The sequence below is a fragment of the Rhinatrema bivittatum genome, chromosome 6 (genome assembly GCF_901001135.1).
Source record: "Rhinatrema bivittatum chromosome 6, aRhiBiv1.1, whole genome shotgun sequence".
In the NCBI taxonomy this organism is placed as follows: domain Eukaryota; kingdom Metazoa; phylum Chordata; class Amphibia; order Gymnophiona; family Rhinatrematidae; genus Rhinatrema; species Rhinatrema bivittatum.
The window spans coordinates 122,306,897-122,328,342 of record NC_042620.1 but is presented as its reverse complement, the minus strand read 5'-3'; the positions used below and the strand labels follow the sequence as shown (position 1 = coordinate 122,328,342).

The window sequence follows — 21,446 nt, the reverse complement described above, 5'->3', positions numbered from 1 at the left end:
CAGTCTCATAAGTTCCTCCTGCAATTTATCACAATCCACTTGAGATTTAACTACTCTGCATAATTTTTCTGTCATCCGCAAATTTAAGCACCTCACTCGTCATGCCCCTTTCCAGATCATTTATAAATATATTAAAAAGCATCGGTCCAAGTACAGATCGCTGAGACACTCCACTGTTTACCTTTATCCATTGTGAAAACAGACCATTAAATCCTACTCTATTTCTGGTCTTTTAACCAGTTTGCAATCCACAAATGGACATCGCCTCCTATCCCATGACTTTTCAGTTGGTTTTGTTTTTTTTTTTTTTGGAAGGCTCTCATGCGGGACTTTGTTGAATGCCTTTGTCCACATGTTTATTCACCCCTTCATAAAAATAAGAGATTTGTGAGGCAAGACTTCCCTTAGGTAAATCCATGCTGGCCATGTCCCATTAAACTATGTCTATCTAAATGTTCTGTCATTTTATTCTTTATAACAGTTTCCACGATTTTTCCCAGCATTGAAGTCAGGCTCACTGGTCTATAGTTTCACGGATTTCCCCTGGAGCCCTTTTTAAATATCGGGGCTACATTGGCCACCCTCCAGTCTTTAGGTACAATGGATGATTTTAATGATAGGATACAAATTTTTACTAATAGGTATGAAATTTCATTTTTTAGTTCTTTCAGAACTTTGGGCTGTAACCATCCAATCCAGGCGATTTACTACTCTTCAGTTTGTTAATCAGGCCTACTACATCTTCCAGGTTCACTGTGATTTGGTTCAGTTCATCTGAATAGTCACCCTTGAAAACCATCTCTGGAACTGGTATCTCCCCAACATCCTCATTAGTAAACACAGAAGCAGAGAATTTGTTTAGTCTTTCCACAATATCCTTATCTTCCCTAAGTGCTCCTTTAACCCCTCGATCATCTAACAGTCCAACCGACCTCCCTCCTAGGCTTTCTGCTTCTGATATATTTTTAAAAGTTTTATTGTGAGATTTATGGCTGTTAGATGGATAAGTTTTTAGCTGGCTAAGAATTTGCCAAATAAGAAAGAGGAGTGTCGAATCGGCATTCCAGGAAGGGGCAGAGTTGGAGAATAACATATCCAGTTAATTCTGATATTAAGAGTTACCCGAATATGTTTTTAGGATAACTGTAGAAGTGCCCAAGAGCAAGTCTAAAGTTTCCCGGATAAATTTTGTTTTAACCAGCTATATTCAAAAAGAATATAGTTGGTTAGGAGTAGCAGCAATAAATAAATAGATAGATAGATAGATAGATAGATAGCAGGCCTACTTCCCCTAATGTCCCCCCAAGCCAAGCAATGTCAGAAGCCATGGGCCCAGGTAGTGGTAGGCTGCTACCATAATCCGGGCTGAAAGAGAGAGGAAATTAAGGTACCAGAAGGGTGGGAGAGTGAAAAAAGTTGTGTCGGGGGGGGGGGGGGGGGGGGCTGTGAAAAATATCTATATTCGGATCGTTTTAAGGGACCTTGAATCAGTGAGAGGGCTAGTGGGGGAAGGGGTGAAATCAGGATCAGCCACAGCATATTTTCTAAATAAAAGGAAGGGTATTTTTTGTAGGGAAGGGGGTGCTGCAGCCTCAATCCAGGAGAGTTGAACATTTGATCTCGGATGGGGGACATTAGGGTCAGTAAGCCTGCGATTTTCATTTTTTAAGTTTTGCTACTCCTGTTAACCAGCTATATTTGCTTTTGACTATAGCTGGTTAAGACTAAAGTTATCTAGCCAATTATAGCCAGATAACCTTAAACCAGTTATATTCAAAATCTGCCTAGTTAGAATTAAAATTACCTAGCTACAGTTAGCTGAATAACTTCAACCAGGGATATTCAGTGGGATGTTTATCCCACTGAATATCCAGGAGACGTTTAGCTGGATAACTTATCTGTTCAACGACTTACAGAATTATGCCCCCTTAGTTTTTTCCACATTTTTAACCTTTGCCTCCATTCCATCTAGCCCAGCGTTTTATGTGACAGCTGAAGTCTGGCCACGAGACATAGCATTTCCCCTTCCCTCTCAAACCACGAATGCTGCTTTCACAGTAACATGAATATTGCCTCTGCGGCATCCTCTATCTCAAATGGTCCAAAGAGCAGAAGTTGGACTTCAGAACTGAACCCAGACCGTGCCTGGCAGTGCTCAGCATGCTGATCCACGTGTGATCTTTCTGTTCTTTGTGTTTAAAACTCGGTAGCTGTCCTCGGCCCACTCGACAGGCCACTGGCAATGTGGCTGAGAACAACAGGCTTGGTCCAAGCTTAGGAATATGTAAATGAACCATTTCCTCTTTCATCCAAGACACAGAGAGCCACTACTTTCATTATAAGAACATAAGAAATTGCCATACTGGATCAGACCAAAGGTCCATCAAGCCCAGCATTCAGGTTTCCAACAGTGGCCAATCCAGGCCATAAGAACCTGGCAAGTACCCAAAAACTAAGTACATCCCACGCTACTGATGCCAGTAATAGCAGAGGCCATTCCTTAAGTCAACTTGATTATTAGCTGTTAATGGACTTCTCCTCCAAGAACTTATCCAAACTTTTTTTAAACCCAGCTACATTAACTGCACTAACCACATCCCCTGGCAACAAATTCCAGAGTTTAATTGTGCATGGAGTGAAAAAGAATTTTCTCCAATTAATTTTAAATGTGCTACATGCTAACTTCATGGAGTGCCCCCTAGTCCTTCTATTATCTGAAAGAGTAAATAACCGATTCACACTTACCTGTTCTAGACCTCTCATGATTTTAAAAACCTCTATTATATCCCCCCCTCAGCTGTCTCTTCCCCAAGCTGAACAGCCCTAACCTCTTTAGTCTTTCCTCATAGGGGAGCCGTTACATCCCCTTTATCATTTTGGTTGCCCTTCTTTGTACCTTCTCCATCACAACTATATCTTTCTTGAGATGCGGCGACCAGAATTGTACACTGTACTGAAGGTGTGGTCTCACCATGGAGTGATACAGAGGCATTATGACATCCTCTATTTTATTCACTATTCCCTTCCTAATAATTCCTAACATTCTGTTTGCTTTTTTGACTGCCACAGCACACCGAGTATTCAAAGTATTATCCACTATGACGCCTATATCTCTTTCCTGGGCGGTAGCTCCTAATATGGAACCTAACATCGTGTAACTACAGCATGGGTTATTTTTCCCTATATGCATTACCTTGCATTTATCCACATTAAATTTCATCTGCTATTTGGATGCCCAATTTTCCAGTCTCACAAGGTCCTCCTACAATTTATCACAATCTGCTTGTGATTTAACCACTCTGTATAATTTTGTATCTGCAAATTTGATTACCTCACTTTTTACTTTTCTTAGACGTTACTCATGAGGAACTTTGTCAAATGCCTTCTGAAAATCCAAATACACTACATCCACTGGTTCATCTATATAGGAAAATTAGCTCTTACCCAATAAATTTTCGTTCCTGTAGAACCATGGATCAGTCCAAATTGCTGGGTTTTGCCTCCCTTCCAGCAGATGGAGACAGAGAAAAACTTGTAAGCATCCCCTCTTAACCTGGCGTGCCACCTGCAGCTCCTCAGTATAAAAAGTATCAAAGCAGAAATAACTTGGAGGATAACAGTGCTGCCAAAAATTAGAACTGGGCAGATCAAGCGAGCCAAACTAGAACATTCTAGAACTGATTAATCAAAAAATCGGATAAACATATAGCCTTCTTTTGGTTTCTGCAGTAGAAATAAAATCACAAAGTGGACTCTCACGATAAACCTGGAGGGCATCTGGACTGATCCGTGGTACTACAGGAACGAAAATTATCAGGTAAGATCTAATTTTTCTTTCCCTGTATGTACCCAGATCAGTCCAGACTGCTGGGATGTACCAAAGCTTCCTTACACCGGGTGGGACATGGAGAGTCCAGCTTGAAGGACACCCCTGCCAAAATTCCCATAATCTGGAGCTTGGACATCCAGACGGTAGTGACGCGCAAAGGTGTGAAGCGTCTTCCAAGTTGCCGCTCTGCAAATCTCCTGTGGTGATACTGACTGATATTCAGCCAAAAAAAGAGGCGTGAGCGCGTAGAGAGAGTGCACTTTTAAGCCATCCGGGACCGTCCGGCCCCGACAAATATAAGCTGATGCGATAGCCTGTTTAAACCAATGAGCTATAGTCGCCTTGGAAGCTTGCCATCCCTTCTTAGCTCCACTCCACAAGACGAACAAGTGGTCCGAAACACAGAAGAAATTGGTAACCTCTAAATATCGTAAAACTCCTCTCCGAACTTTCAGACACTAATTCCCTAGTATGCGGAGCATCGCTATCCATAAGAGAAAAGGCCAGAAGCTCCACAGGCTGATTCAGATGGAACGAAGAAATCACCTTCGGCAAAAAAGACAGAATGGTCTTAAGAGAAACTCCCAACTCCGTAAAGCGCAAAAATGGCTTCCTACAAGAGAGCTTGCAGCTCCAATATCCTACAAGCCGAGCAAATAGCACCAAAAGCATCATCTTTAGGGTGAGGGTCCTTTAAAGTAGTTTCTTTTCAGAATGCTCAAAAGGCGTATCACACAAAACTCGAAGTACCAGATTCAGGTTCCAGGACGGACAGACAAGAGGATTCAAATGTTTCGCCCCCCCCCCCCCAGAGGAGACGTATGACATCAGGATGGGCCGCGAGAGAACTGCCATTAATCTTTTGCCTAGGAGACATCCCAACGCTGCCCCTTGGACCCTAAGGGAATTAAAAGACAAACCCTTGGCTAGGATATTCTGCAAAAACGCCAAAATCTTGGCACTGAAGAACGGCAGGGAAATACCCCATGCTCCTTGCACCATAACTCGAACACCTTCCATACGCGAACATACATCAGTGAAGTAACCCTTCTTCCTCAATCACCTCCACTCAAAAGCCAGGCTGCTAGACAAAAGCGATCTGCCTGATCAAAAAATACAGGGCCTTGATGTAACAAGTGGGTAAGGTGCCCCAGTCAGAGAGGACAGTCGACTACCAGATTGACTAGATCCGCGTACCACAGGCGCAGAGGCCATTCTGGAGCCACTAGGATCACCTTCCCTGGATGAACCTCTATGCAGCGTAAAACCTTGCCAAACCAGTGGCCATGGAGGGAAGACAAAGCAGGATCCTGGGCGGCCTCAGGAGAACCAAGGCGTCACCCCCTTCGGCCCCTTGTTCCCTTCTGCGACTGAAGAAGCGGGCTGCCTTGACGTTCCTTTGAGTTGCCATCAAGTCCAGACAGGGTAATCCCCACCTGCGGATGATGAGGGCCATCGCCTCCTCGGAAAGCTCCCACTCCCCGGGATCGATACTTTGCCGACTTAAGAAATCCAACTGTATGTTGTCCGTGCCTGTGATGTGTGACGCTGCCAGAATGGAGAGATGCTTCTCCGCCCAGACCATAAGCAGTGCCACCTCTGCGGCCACTGGGCGACTTCTGGTACCTCCTTGACGGTTGATGTAAGCCACCGCTGTCGCATTGTCGGATAGCACCCGTACCACTAGATTGTGTACAATCGGCAGAAATGTTTGGAGCGCCAGCCAGACCACCCTCGTCTCTAGGTGATTGATGGACCATTGTGACTCTTCTATCAACCAAGTCCCTTGGACCACCTGCGATTGGCATACCGCTCCCCAATTGGACAGACTGGCATCTGTAGTGACTACTATCCACTGAGGGACTTCGAGGTCCACTCCGCGAGACAGATGCTCTGGGATCAGCCACCAGCCAAGACTGGATCTTGGCTGGTGGCTGATCCCATGGCCGCTCTGTGAGCGGCCATGGGATCTGAAACTGTTCCGACTTCGGATCCCATTGAGAAAGTAATGCTCTCTGTAACGGTCTCATATGAGCAAAAGCCCAAGGGACCAACTCTAGGGTAGATGCCATGGAACCGAGGACCTGTAAGTAGTCCCAAACAGAGGGGGTCAGAGAGACAATAGGCATCTGATCTGTTGCATCAACTTGGCGATCCTGCCTTCTTGGAGAAAAACCTTCCCCAACTGGGTATCGAATCGAGCTCCCAAGAAGTCCAGCACCTGAGACGGGAAAAGATTGCTTTCGCCTGATTGACCATCCATCCCAGCGATTCCAGGAGCCCCACAACTCTCTCGACTGCTGCCACGCATACTTCTCAACTTCGCACAGATGAGCTAGTCTAGGTACGAGTGAACTAGCACATCCTCCCTCCGAAGGGCTGCTGCAACTAGCACCATCACCTTGGTGAAAGTACGAGGGGCTGTTGCTAAGCCGAACGGCAGTGCACAAAATTGGAAATGGTCACTGAGAATCTTGAAGCAAAAAAACCTCTGATGATCCTTGCAAATGGCTATGTGCAAATACGCCTCTGTCAAGTCCAGGGACGCCAAGAACTCGCCGTTGCAGACCGCCACTATTATGACTGATCGTAGGGTCTCCATTCTGAAATGCGGAATCTTGAGGGCCTTGTTCACCTCTTTGAGGTCGAGTATCGGCTGGAATGACCCCTCCCTTTTTGGAGACAATGAAGTAGATGGAATAACGCCCTGTTGTACACTCCTCCAGAGGGACGGGCATGATGGCCCCCAGACTTAGGAGACGGTCGAGGGTTTGATGCACGAATGGTGCCTCGAGGGCAAGGGGACACCAGAAACATGTTGCGGATGGGCCGAGCAAATTCCAACACATAACCTTGCCTTGTGACATCGAGAAGCCAATGGTCTGTTGTTATTTTGATCCATTCCTCGTAAAATCCGGACAGCCTTTCTCCCACTCTGGGAACTGAGGAATGGGCCGACCGCATCTCATTGTCCTGACTTTGCCCCAAGGGAAGCGGAACTGGCCCCATCTCTGCCGGACCGACACCCCCAAAAGGAGTAAGACCAAGGCTGCGCCCTACCAGCGGGTTGCCGCTGAGTTGCCCCCGGGGTCCTGTTCTGCCGGAATCTTCGTTAGCCACGAAACCGGGCCGGGCCTCTGGAAACCCTCTGGAGGACCTCGGTCTGTCCTCTGGCAGCCGTGAACCTTATTCTCGCCCAACGACTTAATCAACTGCTCCAGGTCCTCACCAAAAAGGAACTTATCCTTGAAAGGTAAGGAACTCAACTGGGCCTTAGAAGAGACATCAGTGGACCAACTGCTCAGCCAAAGGAGCCATCTGGTGGAGACTGCCGACACCATAGTTCTGGAAGATGTCCGTACGTCATATAAGGCATCTGCCGCCCCATATGCTACCGCCACCTCCAGGTGCTCCGCCTGAGCCGCTTCCGAAGGCAGGAGGTCCTGGGAAGTTAACAACTGTTGGACCCAACGTAAACTGGCCTGGAGCATGAAGCTCCTGCAAACCTCCGCTCGAATGCCCAAGGCGGAGACGTCAAAAATCCTCTTTAGGAGAACCTCCAGCTTCCGGTCCTGGAGATCCTTTAAAACCGCCGCTCCGGCAACTGGGATTGTGGTCCTCTGTAACCGCCGACACCGAAGGATCCACCTTAGGAGACCTAAGGGTGTCCAAGACCTCCTCCGGCAACGGATAAAACTTCTCCATCGCCCTCCCCACTCTGAGGCCAGCATCCGGAGCATCCCACTCCCAAGTCATCAACTGTTGGAGCATGGGATGAAGAGGAAAGGTCCGGGAGGGACCCCACAATGACTGGGTCCACCTCCCCTGGAGAAGGCACCTCCTGCGGGAGATCCACTCCTAGCTCCGCCAAGACCCACAGAATAAGTGGGTCCAATTCTTCCTTGTGAAAAAGGCGTACCACCTTTGTATCATCGCCCTCCAGGGGGGCCGACCTCCCCAGGTCTTCATCCAGGTCCCCTCCAGGAGGGAGTGGAAGAGTCAGGGTTACATCCGCCTGGCCGTCTCCCGTGGGGTCAGAAACTGAGGCTGCCACCCCAGGGAGAGAGGAGCTCTTAAGCTTCTTTATGTGTAGTGATACCTGGGGGTCTTGAGATTGCGGCACCTTGTTGGGGGGTGGGGGGGACCATCCAGCCGCCCCTGTACCACAGCCTCCCTCTGAGTACCTTGCGTGGCCAGAAAAACCCTGTGCATGAGAAGGACAAAGTCCATCAAGAAGGAGTCAGCCCCACCCCCTCGGGCAGCAAAAAAATCAGGATCACCCCCCAAAACCTCTCTGGGTCGTTCCCGTGGGTCTTCTGGGCTGCCAGGGACCGCAGAAGCTGAGGGGGGAGCTCCCCTCCCCCTAAAAGCCGAACTTTTGCTATGGCAAAAGATTCTAAGATGGCTGCCGTTCCCGCGTTCAGCGGGAATGGATCGGCTCGACTGCCTCGCTCAGGCTGCCGTTTGTGAGACACCGGCAGCAAGACTGAAGTGCCTTCCCCGCCGGAAAGACACCGAAAACAAAGGCCTGTGTGGGAGAGCCGAGAATCGGACTCCCTGCAGGCCGTGCAACTCGACGGGCTCAGCATAAAGAGGGGAGGGGGGGTTTGTGGCAACGAAGAAGAGTACAAAATGGCACAAGCCACGCAGCAGCTGCCGATAGCGTGCGCCCTGCCAGCTGAGCGCTCCTGCAGGCAGCGCTGTGCCGACCGCCGGTAAGAGCCACGTCCCTAGAAGAAGGTTTTATCTTTTTTTGTTTGTTTTTGCTTTCGGCTGGACTCATTTTTTTTTTCAGCCAATCGGGACCGAGGGGGAGGGACTGGACTACCGGTGTCACCCCTGAAGCCTTACCTTAAGGGAGCTACATGGGATCGCCGACTCCAGCTCCTAAATTGCCTACTACCAGAGGGGATAGTCTCACGGAGACCCCAGGAGGCTGATGCTCAGTTAATAGTTATCTGCAGATAGTTAATAGTTATCTGCAGAGTTCTCTGTACTTTTTTTTTTTTAAACCAACTTTACACTTCATAAACACTGCCAAAAATTTTTTTTTTTTGCGCCTAGCCTACACCTCAAGCAGAAGTGCAGACTGCAGGTTTTGCACCACCTCCATCTGCTGGAGATAGAGAAATACTGAGGAGCTTCAGGTGGCATGCCAGGTTAAGAGGGGGTGCTTATACGTTTTTCTCTGTCTCCATCTGCTGGAAGGGAGGCAAAACCCAGCAGTCTGGACTGATCTGGGTATGTATAGGGAACTACATGTTTATTAACCCCTTCGAAAAAATGAAGCAGATTTGTGAGGCAAGACTTGCCTTGGGTAAAGCCATGCTGACTTTATTCCATTAAACCATGTCTTTCTATATATTCTGTGATTTTTATCTTTAGAACACTTTCCACTATTTTTCCTGGCACTGAAGTCAGGCTAATTGGTCTGTGTTTTTCCGGATCGCCCCTGGAGCCCTTTTTAAATATTGGGGTTACATTAGACTCCCCCTCCAGTCTTCAGGTACAATGGATGATTTTAATGATAGGTTACAAATTTTAACTAATAGACCTGAAATTTCATTTTTTAGTTCCTTCAGAACCCTGGGGTGTATATCAACCAGTCTAGGTGATTTACTACTCTTCAGTTTGTCATTCTAAGTCAGCTGGAGTCCAGATGAAGAATTCCCTCCTGAATCATCCCTATACTGATCAATCCAGTCTCTTCAGTAACAAAAGATCTCCCAATATCCATATGCAGGCAAAAAATCTCTACCAGGAGAAAACAATTATCCCTAGCAAAATTTCTGCAACAGGCAATGCAGTACCACACTTGCATCGATGTGACAAAGGTTTCCAAGTCTGAAGATCTAGGGAGGTCTGCAAGAAATTATTAAACACAGTGTAGCAAAGTTTGGAAAAGTGAGGCACAATACACTATCACCATGCCACTGAAAATGAACTTCAGAGTGTGCAACTGTGGGAAAAAAAAAAAGAGGTTTTGCTTATTTCTATAAAAGATATGAGACACAATGAGGACAAGTAGCACTTTACATAGTTCCTCAATTTAGATTCCATTACTTTTTCTAAGCTATCATGAATGACTTCATAATTAGGTGCTTATACAAATGTTCTTTTGTTATCACTTGACTTTCTTTTGCACATCAATGCCAATCTGTCACTCAATTGAGCATTTGGAAAGGCTGGGATCTCACCAGAAGACATCATCCAGCACCTCTATTGGCAAAGGATGCGGGTGAAAGACCAGGAAAAGCCGTTCCTTCACTGAGCTGTCAGCTGGAGCCTTCTTTTTGTAAGTTGGTAATGTGACATCTGTCTGGAGTGGAGTGGAGTGAGAGGGGTGAGAACCGTACCCTCCTCTTTCATACACCTGTGGAGACAAAACAGCACATCCTAAAAGAGCCTGGTGACTAACAGTTACACATTTTACAACACTGGGAGCTGAAATAGCAAGATCTTAGACCAGGTTCCAGTAGGAAGAGAGACATTGGTTTGGTTTGGATGTTTCCATCAACACACATTCCCAATGGTACAAAAAAAAAAAAAAAGAAAAACACCAAGTCATTCTTCAAGCTAGGAATAGGAAAATTGGTTCTTACCTGCTAATTTTCATTTCTGTAGTACCACAGATCAGTCCAGACTGCTGGGTTTTGACTCCCTGCCAGCAGATGGTGGCAGAGAAAGTTTCACTAACACTGTACATAACCCAGTGTGCCAATTGCAGTCCCGCAGTATTGCCTGTACCCAAGCCAAGATGACAGCAATCATCATAAATTTTTAAGTAAACTTCTAAGCAACACTGATAGGGAATTGAAAGCGGCTGCCATTTCCACGCTGATGGGGAAACCCTCAGTGCTAGACTGCGTCACCCACAAGGCTCGTTCTACTGGTGTGGCCATGCTAGATGCAAAGCCCCGATTGCCATGCCACTTTTGCTGCACACACATGCTGTTCTTCTCCGCACCCACGGTACCACCAACACCTCGACGGCAAGTAAGAGAACAGTCCCTCAGCTTTCCGGAGTCAACACCTGGTCTCCTCCGCAGGCAGAGAAGCTGCTGAAAAATCCCATTGCTGAGCTCCCCGAGCTGCTAAGGTAGCTCCCCCTCCTGGAACCCCGCTGCTGCACAGATTCCTATTAACTTGATCCTTGTTTTGTTCTTTTTTTAAACTCTCTGAGAACAAATAAAGATACATAGAAACCAATACTTTCCTTTGGTGCAGAGGTTCTGGCTCTTTATATCAGTTTCTTTTTGCCGAACTTTAGCAATGCAGCCCAAGACAAACTATATAAAAGTGATACCTCTCTGCTCCACTGGGCTTGCAGTGCAGGACTGCCAGCAGGTTCCATTGCTGTCTCATGGGAGATGAGGGATCTTGACCATCAGATGTCCACCCCACAGACCTCTAGACCGAGCTATCAGAAGGGTTACCCTCCTGATAGCTCATCTCCTCAAACCAGGGGAGATGCCCTCACCAAGATCTCACAACCCCCTGGGAGGATCCATAAATTTTATGAATGACTGGAGAGCATTTAAGAAAATAGGTTACAATAAAATGCTGGACTTGTATATACGCATAAAATTCTCTGTGAGTTAATGTAAATTCCAATTGAAGATCACTAAAACTACGGACCAAACCCCCATCTTCTTGGACAAACTGATGCAAGAAGGTCAGCTCCTTGCGAGCCCATGTTAGAAAAACGGTATTGCTGACACCTGGGGGAAACCTTGGATGACTTACAATGGACAACATGGGGGAAACAGCCAAGGGATTTGTATTTTGGCACACACTGTCTTCCAGGCATGTCTACATGTCCGAACTATGGGGTTACATTGGATATAATCAAGAAGCAGATTGCCAGATACAAGTTACAAAATTCCTCACTGGAAGAGGGCTGCACCAAGCTTAAAAAAAAAAAAAAGGACCGGGGGGGGGGGGGGGGGGGGGGGGGGGGGGGGGGGGGAGGAGGGAACAAGTTCCAGGCCCCACATCGAATCATGAACATGTCGCAGGAGCCAGGCTATATTATACATCTGGAAATTGGGGCAGTTCATCCCACTCACCTCCCAGGAGCACTGTAATTTTGACAAAGCTAAGCGGAGCTAAGCGCGCTCGTTTGTTGCTCCAAAGAAAGCTATGAAATGCTCTATAAAACTCCAAAAGGTGCTTCTGTTTAATCCATACTGGCAGCATTTGTAAAACATATAATCACCTCAGAAGTTCCATCACTTTAAATAAATGAATCCACCCACTGGGTGACAAGTGAAATGATCGCCACGCCTGTAGCCTCCTCTTGGTCTTTCGTAACAATGGGAGTAAATTGCTATCATAGATGTTCTGAATGTCAATGGGTATATGGATTTCCAAATACTTCATCTCTTCTACCCAACATAAAGGGAAAGGCCCCGGCCATTGACCTCTTAAAGTCCCAAGGACGTCCAAAGCCTCTGACTTATCTCAATTTATTTTAAGTCCAGAGAACATGCCAAATTGAGTCTGGAAGGCCATGATATGTTATAAAGATGAAACTGGGGCTGTTAAAAAGGCCAACACATCATCCGCAAAAGCAGCTATCTTAAATGATTCCCCCCTCCCCGTTCAAACCCACGAATATCTGAGAAGTCCGCTATGTTCCGCAATAGTGGGTCAAGGGGAAGAATATATAAGAGAGGAGATAAGGGACAGCCCTGTCTTGTGCCTTTCTGCAGCTCAAAATCACCAGACATACCTCCATTAGTTAAGACAACAGAATATGGTTCATGATATAAAAGAGAAATGGACAAAATCTCCTTCAAGCTTTAATAGTCACACTATATGTTTAACTCGCTGCCCTCCCTGGTACAAAGCCCACTTGGTTTTAAGAAATCAAGGATGGCAAAACTACCTTCAGCCTATTGGCCAGTATTTTAGAAAAAAGTACGGTAATATATGCCTTCTTAATATCTCGGTGAAAGCCACCCCACTATGGAAAAAAATTCTTTAAGGGTAGGGCTAATATCCCCACTAAGCACCTTATAATAATTAGCATGAAAGCCATCCGGGCCTGGGGCCTTGTGCAGTGGATTAGATTTAATTCCCTCTATAATTTTAGAAATGGTAAAGGGCCTATTCAACCATGACAACTGTAGGGCCATTACCTTTGGCAATTCCATGCCCTGAAAGAAAGACTCCTCTGCCTCCCCGGCATCATCCTTCAGGTCCTGCGAGTATAACTGTGCATAAAAAGACCTAAAGATCCAACATATGTCTTCAGTGGAGGTGTGTCGAACCCCATCGGGCCCCTTCAAAGCTTCTATATAGTTATGACCTCGCTTAATTTTCACTAAATTAGCCATAAGTTTGCCAGCCTTATTCCCAGACCGATACAGTTTATATGAGATATAAAACAACGTGATGTGGTTTTTTGGTGTAAATAGCAATTAAGCAAATATAAAGATTCCCTATATAATTTTTTGTTGGCCACAGAGGGAGATTGCACAAATTGAGCTTTACTTTTCTGAAATTCATGTTCCAGATCGATGATCCGCTTATTAAGTATTGACATGTTATTGACATGTTATTTGTTATATACTGGCTCACAACCTCAAATATTGTAACCCAAACAAATTTGCATAGCAACTTGAGGAAAACTGCAAACTAGCAGATTATGTATTAACATTAATAATATGAAAAACTAATCAAAAAGACAACAACCAACGGGGAGTGGTATCAGAATATTGTATAGTGTTTCCAGTCTCATGGGCTCTTGCCCTTACAGGGCTACAACCCCTCTCTTGTCTTTGAACACTGTTTTGATCACGTCATTTACCAACTCTCTAAAGGTTTGTCCATTTAAATTCTTTTTGTATTTTTTAATTTTCAAAAAAGTGCAAAAATGCCTCCCGTAAATTACCCGTGTTATTTTTAAAAACACACCTCACATTACCCACTACCTTTGCTCATTAAAACAAAATATTAATTGCTGATTATACTTATCTCTTTAGACTACATTTGTTTTATCTGAAGTAAAAAATTATTATACTCATGTTCTTTTTTAGAAGTGGTTGAGAATGAATGGTTGAGAACGAACGACAGCCCCTGAAGCAGGCGCGAGGAGCGCGCCGAAACATTGTCAATGTCGGGCGATTCATCTGGGCAAAGTAGCCGAGATTCATGCGTAAAACAAATGTAGTCTAAAGAGATAAGTATAATCAGCAATTAATATTTTGTTTTAATGAGCAAAGGTAGTGGGTAATGTGAGGTGTGTTTAACACGGGTAATTTACGGGAGGCATTTTTGCACTTTTTTGAAAATTAAAAAATACAAAAAGAATTTAAATGGACAAACCTTCAGAGAGTTGGTAAATGACGTGATCAAAACAGTGTTCAAAGACAAGAGAGGGGTTGTAGCCCTGTAAGGGCAAGAGCCCATGAGACTGGAAACACTATACAATATTCTGATACCACTCCCCGTTGGTTGTTGTCTTTTTGATTAGTTTTTCATATTATTAATGTTAATACATAATCTGCTAGTTTGCAGTTTTCCTCAAGTTGCTATGCAAATTTGTTTGACATGTTATTGACATGTTATTGATATTTATTTAATAGTCACGTTCTTATGTTCAGAAACTTTGTTTAATATCTACGTTCTCATGTTCTAAAAACCCCTGTTCTATGTAACGCCTTAACAGCGACTGTTTTGTTCTATGGAAACCGACCTGATTCGATATGTGTATCGAGAATGTCGGTATATAAAAATTCTAAATAAATAAATAATCTGTTCTTGTAGATCATATTAAGCTGTGATTTCCCCCCACATCACCGCTTCCCAAAATAAAAGAGGATTCGACTTAGATGGTGGCTATTTTCATCTTTGGTGGTCTTGCCCGTATATTCAACAATTTTGGCAACAAGTCTTCAACTGGCTGTCTGCCATTAATCATAATACTGGAGAGTATACAGCAGGTCAAGTTCTTTTAAATATCTCTAGTGGAGAAGAGTCCCTACAGGTCTACCGACTGGAATACTATATTTTTGTTGCAGCGCGATGTGTCCTCGCAAGACACTGGAAATCATCCAAAATCCCGCAGTTATTTGATGTGCAACATAAGGTGTCCGACATTTTAACACTGGGTAAAATAACTGCTTGCAAATACAACTACCTTCCAAAGTTTTCAAAGGCCTGGGCTGCTTATGAAGCCTGGCAAGCGATAGACTGATATTAGATCGGACATGGACAAGTGGCTATGTTACCCTGTTGTCATAGAGCTGGCATTCACGGAGATCTTAGTTATCCTAGATCCTACAGTTTTCTCAGTTTTTTTTTTAATGACATAAGGTATTATTAATTTTCTTTTGTTTGACAGTGGAGCAAGAGCGTAAGGAGGGGGAAGGGAAAGGGGTTTTAGGTTAAAATTAAGGGAGTGTTCGTTGAACGAGAAGAAGTGGATCATATTGTATTAAAACTGTTCTGATATGTGTTATCGATGTCAGTTATGTATTTTATGCTGCTCTACCTATGTAATCGGTTACTGCTGAATTTGTCAATGATTCCTGTTGCTTGTTATATTTTCACTTCCAATAAATATACTAATGGGGGGGAAAAAAAAAAAGAGGATTCGACTTATGTAAAGAGTTAAGATCCTCATACTCTTTCCACTTAGTCTTGAGAAATACCTAGAAATCCACATCACCCGAAAGGTGGGAAGGAAATCTCCATCTGCGCTGCCTTATGCCCGAAGCCCCCTATATGAAATACACCCAGATCATAGCACGGTCAGAGAACTCTGTGGCCCAATTTCAGTCCTATGAAGTAAGGAAAAACTGACTGTGCTAACCAAAATATAATCAATCCAAAACATGGAATCATGGGCCCTAGCTTTGTGAGTGAAATCCTTTACTTCAGGGTGCATCACCCTCCATACATCCGATAATTGTAACTACTTACATATAAAAACAGTATACCTTTCTTATGTCCCAACTTAGGCAAGTGAACCCTGGACTGACGATCCAGAGAAGGATCCGCCACACAAATGAAGTCCCCAGCTAAGAACACAGGCCCCGTGGCATGGATGGTCAACGTATGTGTAAGTTATGTGAAAAACTGGTGAGAATATACATTAGGGGCGTATATACCAACTATTGTCACAGGCCTTCCATAGAGTTTCCCAATAATAGTCACATAGCAGCCCTCGCTGTCTCTGTAAGTGGCAGCATGCTCATAGACTACTCCCTTACCCAATAAAATGGCAACTCCCCCTTTCCGATTCACTGCTGATGAAAAATAAACCTGATTCACCCAATCTCTGGCTAACTTTGTGTATTCTTGGTCATTTAAGTGTGTCTTTTGCAAACATGCAATCTGGGCTCTATGTCTTCTTACTGAAGTCAACATTTTAGCCCTCTTCACCGGGGATCCTAAGCCTGCTATATTCCAAGACAATAATCTTAAAGATTCAGCCATATTTGATACAAAAGAGATGATATACAAATATACTCAGCTGTCTTACTAAGAGAACCATACTGATTCCCCCCCCCCCCTAAGCCTAAGGGATGAGCACTATACCTAGCGATCCCCAGCCATCTCCAATAACACCTAAACTTGCCAGCTAAAATCTCCATAACCCTCATCATCAGTTAGAACCCGCTCCATTACCTCCTCCTCTTGTGCCCCCTCCCCATTCCCCCAATGCCCACTCTCCCCCTCCTCCAAACAGACCTCCAAACTAGAAGGATCAGAAACCACCTTGCAACCCGTTCTGGTGCTTCCCCTATACCATGTAGCAAAATATAAAACTCAGAAACAATATTAACACATCTGTGATGTAAAGAACAGCAACAATCCAAAATAACTAACAGGCCTGAGCAAAAAACAAGCCGTGTGTTCCAGGCCTTCACTTTGGTGGGCTTCACCCTCTCAAATATACAAGCCCACAAGCATTGTGCAAAAGATGCCAAAGTCCCCTCATAGCACAGATAAAGAAGCCAAAAAGGTCCGTGCGCTTACCATTGAATCAAATATCTTCCAGGTGCCATTATACTCCACAAGCAATCGTGCAGGGTATTGCAAATTAAATTTAAAATGACAATTATAGAGCTCTGCACACACTTGTGAAAATTCTTTTCTGAGATACCACAGTGGAATAATCTTGAAAAATCAAGATTTTTTCCCCTCATGGAGCAACGAAGCCTTCTTCCTATATGCCTGGAATATGGCTGCTGTGTGTGCAAAATTCAAAACTTTGCAATCACAACACGCGGCCTGAAAGCCCCCTGGCTATGGGTCCCCAGGTGATGAGCACGCTCCACGTGGCAGCTTCCTTGCAGATGTTCTAGACAGAGGTCTGTTAAAAGCCAACCTTCCAGTAAGCTTTGGACCTCGCAGTCAGAGCAGGATTCAGAAAAGCCCACAAAGTGGAGATTATTTCTTTGGGCCCTGTTTTCCAGGTCATCTACTTTGTATTTCAAGGCCAGAACTTGCTTTTCCAGGGTTGCCTGTTTTGCCTGCAGGGCTGTGCCTCCACTTCCACCTCTGCCACTCTTCTGAGTGTCTTCTATCTGGCTGCTTGATCACATGCAAAGTTTCATTGCCAAAGGCTATTTTGCTGAGAAAGTTCCATAAATTGCCCATCTAGGACCTGGACCACAGCCAGAGTTACCTCCTCAACCATTGCTTGCTGCTGACCGCGGGCTCGGGGGGGGGGGGGGGGGCAATCAGCCATTTTGTTTTCGGCCGGCTTGCTGGGAGCTTTTTTCTCCAGCTGCGATTTGCCAGTCACGTCCCCGCCCTGCAAAGCAGGAATCCTTTGATCGACATCTGGGAAGCCATGGGTAAGCTGAGAAGCGGCTTGGCCCAAAAAAAGATATGAAAAAGGTCGTTTTTGGAGAGAGCACCAGGAGTGAGCAGATCGCACAGCTCACTCATTCATCGGGTCACGTGGTCTCCTTGTCTTTTAATCTTTTTTTTTCTCTCTCTCTCCAGTCTGCAGATTTACACCATCTACCACCTGCTGGAAACAGAGAAATACTGAGGGACTGCAGGTGACACACTGGGTTATGTACAGTGTCATTGAAACTTTCTCTGCTGGCAGGGAGGCAAAACCCAGGAGTCTGGACTGATCTGGAGACGTATAAAGAACTGACTTTACCAGAGCGACTCTGAAAAAGCTCTGTGGGAAAATGCTCTACATATCAATAAAAACATTTATTCCAATTTTATTTTTGTGTATTCAAACATCTAAATGTGTTTCATAAAGGAGGCCCATCAGAAAATGAACCCTCTAATGGAACATGTCTAAATACAAAGCATTCAGGAAGCATGCCATGTGTACAGGATAACAGTTCTAATGCACGCAACACAAGAAGTAAAAACCATGTATTCAAAATGTTATTTTTTGGTTGTTAAATTCATCTTTACTTAAGTCAACCCCCATTCTGCAACTATTATAAACAAGCTGAAAATTGTTTCTGGAATTCAGGATGGGTCGCTCAAGTGTACTCAAACCAAGGACAAAAAGGGAAGTCCTTGTAGAGAAGCCTCACTCACAGGCAGGACACTCTTTTCTCACAGGGCCTAAATCACACAAGCCAAGCTGGGCTTTGCAAGGGAGCTGACCACCACCCAGAACAAAGAAAACCCAAACGTTTCTGAATAGGAACTAAAGCATGGCCATATTCTGTACTGCAAAGCTACAGACTTTCTGCAAATCAGGCATCTAGAGGCAATGATAAAAAAAAACACCTTCCCAATCTCTCACAGTTAAAAAGGGGGGGGGGGGGGAGGTTGTGTGAAATTGTGCATGGTGTTTTCATCTGCTCTGGTTGTGACCAGGCCGCACACCTTTGCACCCATAACGCCACGGGAAAAGGTGGTGTTATTTCCTGCGGTGCTGCCGGCGATAATGTGAAAAAAAAACTTTGTTGCCTGCAGCGCTGCCAGGCCATAATCCCGTCCAAACCGCACCCACACTCCTCCCCTTCCCCTCATTTCAATAATACTGCTGCGATGCGTCTGCGTCTGTTATCGTGTACAGTAGGGCATTATCAAATGCGATAAGGCCCTAATGCACGCAAAGCAGAGTTGCTTACCTGTAACAGGTGTTCTCCCAGGACAGCAGGATGTAGTCCTCACATGTGGGTGACATCATCAGGTGGAGCCTTGTCACGAAACACTTGACTGGCCCACTGAGCATGCCCAGCATGGCACCAACCCTGCAGCCACAAGGGGTCCCCCTTCAGTCTTGTTTGTAGCAAAAAGTACGAGCGAAAAAATAAAATAAGAAAACTTAAGCGAACTCAACTCTGCGGGGTGGCGGGTTTTCGTGAGGACTACATCCTGCTGTCCTGGGAGAACACCTGATACAGGTAAACAACTATTTCTCCCAGGACAAGCAGGACGGTAGTCCTCACATGTGGGTGTCTCATGAAAATCCACTCAAGCAGCACCGAACATGTGCAACAGGCACAACAACTGGGGTGCTGTTGGTAACTATGAGTCAGTCTGAAATATAGAACAGGTCGTGGTAGTACGAGTTGGGTTTCCATATGGAAGAAATTCTGTTGTACAGACAGGCCAAAGGTAGTATGGTATGTTTTGGGCTCACCTAGATAATAGTGGGCTGCGAAGGAATGAAGATAACTTCATGTCACAGACCCACTGGTGCAGTCAGTTAGTATTTAACGATAGTGTGCTACTGATGCTGTTATGGTTCTGTGTATTGTCTGAAGCAAGTGAAGGAAGATGTTATAGCCACCGTACTCTTAGGTTAGCTTTAAGAAAGACTAAGAGTCTGGTGGATTTCACGTGGACTGTAGAATGTGCATAGAAAATGCAAGCTGTATGTTACAGTTCAAGTGTGTAAGGGTCGATCACTCTAGCGAGTGTAAGTCCTTGAAGTGGATAGCTGGATTCTGATTGTAATCAGGTAGCACCTGAAGAAGGAATGTAGGTGAGTGCACAGAACTATCAGGTTATGTAGATAAGCTTCTGATGAAGTACCTCACCCGGGGCTGAACCGGTATGGATTAGCCCGTCTCTGGTGTGAAGTGTAATTAATGGTAGTGAATTAACTTCAAACAGATAAGACTGGAAACTAGAGTTGAAAGATCTGCCATAGAGAGTGTACCGGTTGTCATGTGGCACTTTCTGAAGAGGCCCTTGAAAATCATGGGACCCTTTGTGTGTCGTAAGTCCACGAGTGTCTTGCTATGAGTGGTGTCTGAGGGTACATCTATAGCAGACCTAGTTTCCAAGGAAGAGTTAAGGTCTCTATGGATGGTGGTCTGCCATCTCTGTGTTGAGAGCAGAATCATTTATTTTGAGATTCAGAGGGGACGCAAGAAGAGATGGCCGATTAATTTTATCGGTAGATGCTTCTGCTCTCAACAGAGGGATACAAGACCATCCTAGGGCTGGAACTGTTTGTTGAGTTGGGTCACTAGTGGTTTGAATGCATGTGTCAGAAATTGGAATGCAGTAGGAAGGAGTGTTGTATGAAAAAAGGCTCACACCTTTACGGTTTCTTGGTAAAGGTGTTAAGAGCCTGAGTTGATATATGTGGATAAACGTTAAAATGGAAACAGCTAGACTATGGGGTGAAGTCCAACTGTTTAGGTAGGCACTTATATAATGACTAGAGAATATACAGACTCATCCGAATTTCCAGTCTAAAAAGCAGTACCCGTCTCATTGCTCCTAGAGGACTTCTGATGCCCTATAATAGTATCGTGATCTTTCATGATACAAAGATATAGATGGGGCATACAGGTGAAAGTTTCATTTTAAGAGAAATAATAAATGGGTACTGCTCTCTAGAGAGGAATTAAAACGTTGTCGCCGAAGCAGCCTGAGGAGCTGGTGGCAACCTAGATTGTCTTACTTGACGTGTTTGTCCTCTCCATTGGGCCCGGGCTGTTGTAGCACGGGACGCTGGAGGATAGTATCTTCCTGGTCTGTAATATTGTCTTCTGATGTCCTTACGTATGCCCCCAGGGGCTTCGGAGGTTGGCTCCGTGGAGGCAGTTGAATACTGACGAAGGGTCTCATGGTAATCTTTTAGCTGAGTTACTGCATCCTGGATCTTGTCTCCAAACAGATTATCACCTGTACAGGGCAGATCAGCAAGTCTATTTTGAACTTCTGGGCGTAGGTCCGAAGCTTTTAGCCAGGCCCAACACCTAGCACTAATGCCGGCTGCTGAGACTCTGGATTCAGTTTCAAATGAGTCATAAACAGCTCTAACCTAATGCTTACCTGCTTCCATTGCCTTTTGAATAATAGAGGACAGGGAATCTTGTTGTTGTGGTAAGGAATCTGCCAATGTTTGTATTTGCTTCCAGAGATTCCTATTGTACTGGGCCATGTATAGTTGATAGTCAGCTATCCACGCTATCAACATGGATCCTTGAAAGACTTTGTATCCTAATGTATCCAGTGCCTTCTGGTCCTTACCAGGAGGAGCAGAAGAATGTGGCCATGGTCTTTTGGCTTTCTTCTGCACCAACTCCACCATTACAGATTGGTGAGGGAGCTGATTTTTTTGGAAACCTGGGTCTGCTGGACCAGGTAAGTAGTGTCAGTCTTCTTATTGACTGGAGGTACTGTACCTGGGTGCTCCCAGAGGCGGTGCAGGACA

At 45.1% G+C, this 21,446-nt stretch overlaps 1 protein-coding gene across 1 annotated transcript in view; it reads right to left on the bottom strand.

Annotated features, from left to right (window-relative positions):
- RBM45 (RNA binding motif protein 45) overlaps positions 1-21,446 on the bottom strand; it is a 123,216-nt gene that overhangs the window by 37,445 nt on the left and 64,325 nt on the right. The window contains exon 8 of the mRNA XM_029605883.1: positions 10,027-10,202. Within this exon, the coding sequence (XP_029461743.1) occupies positions 10,027-10,202 (176 nt within the window). The remainder of the gene's footprint in view (positions 1-10,026; positions 10,203-21,446) is intronic.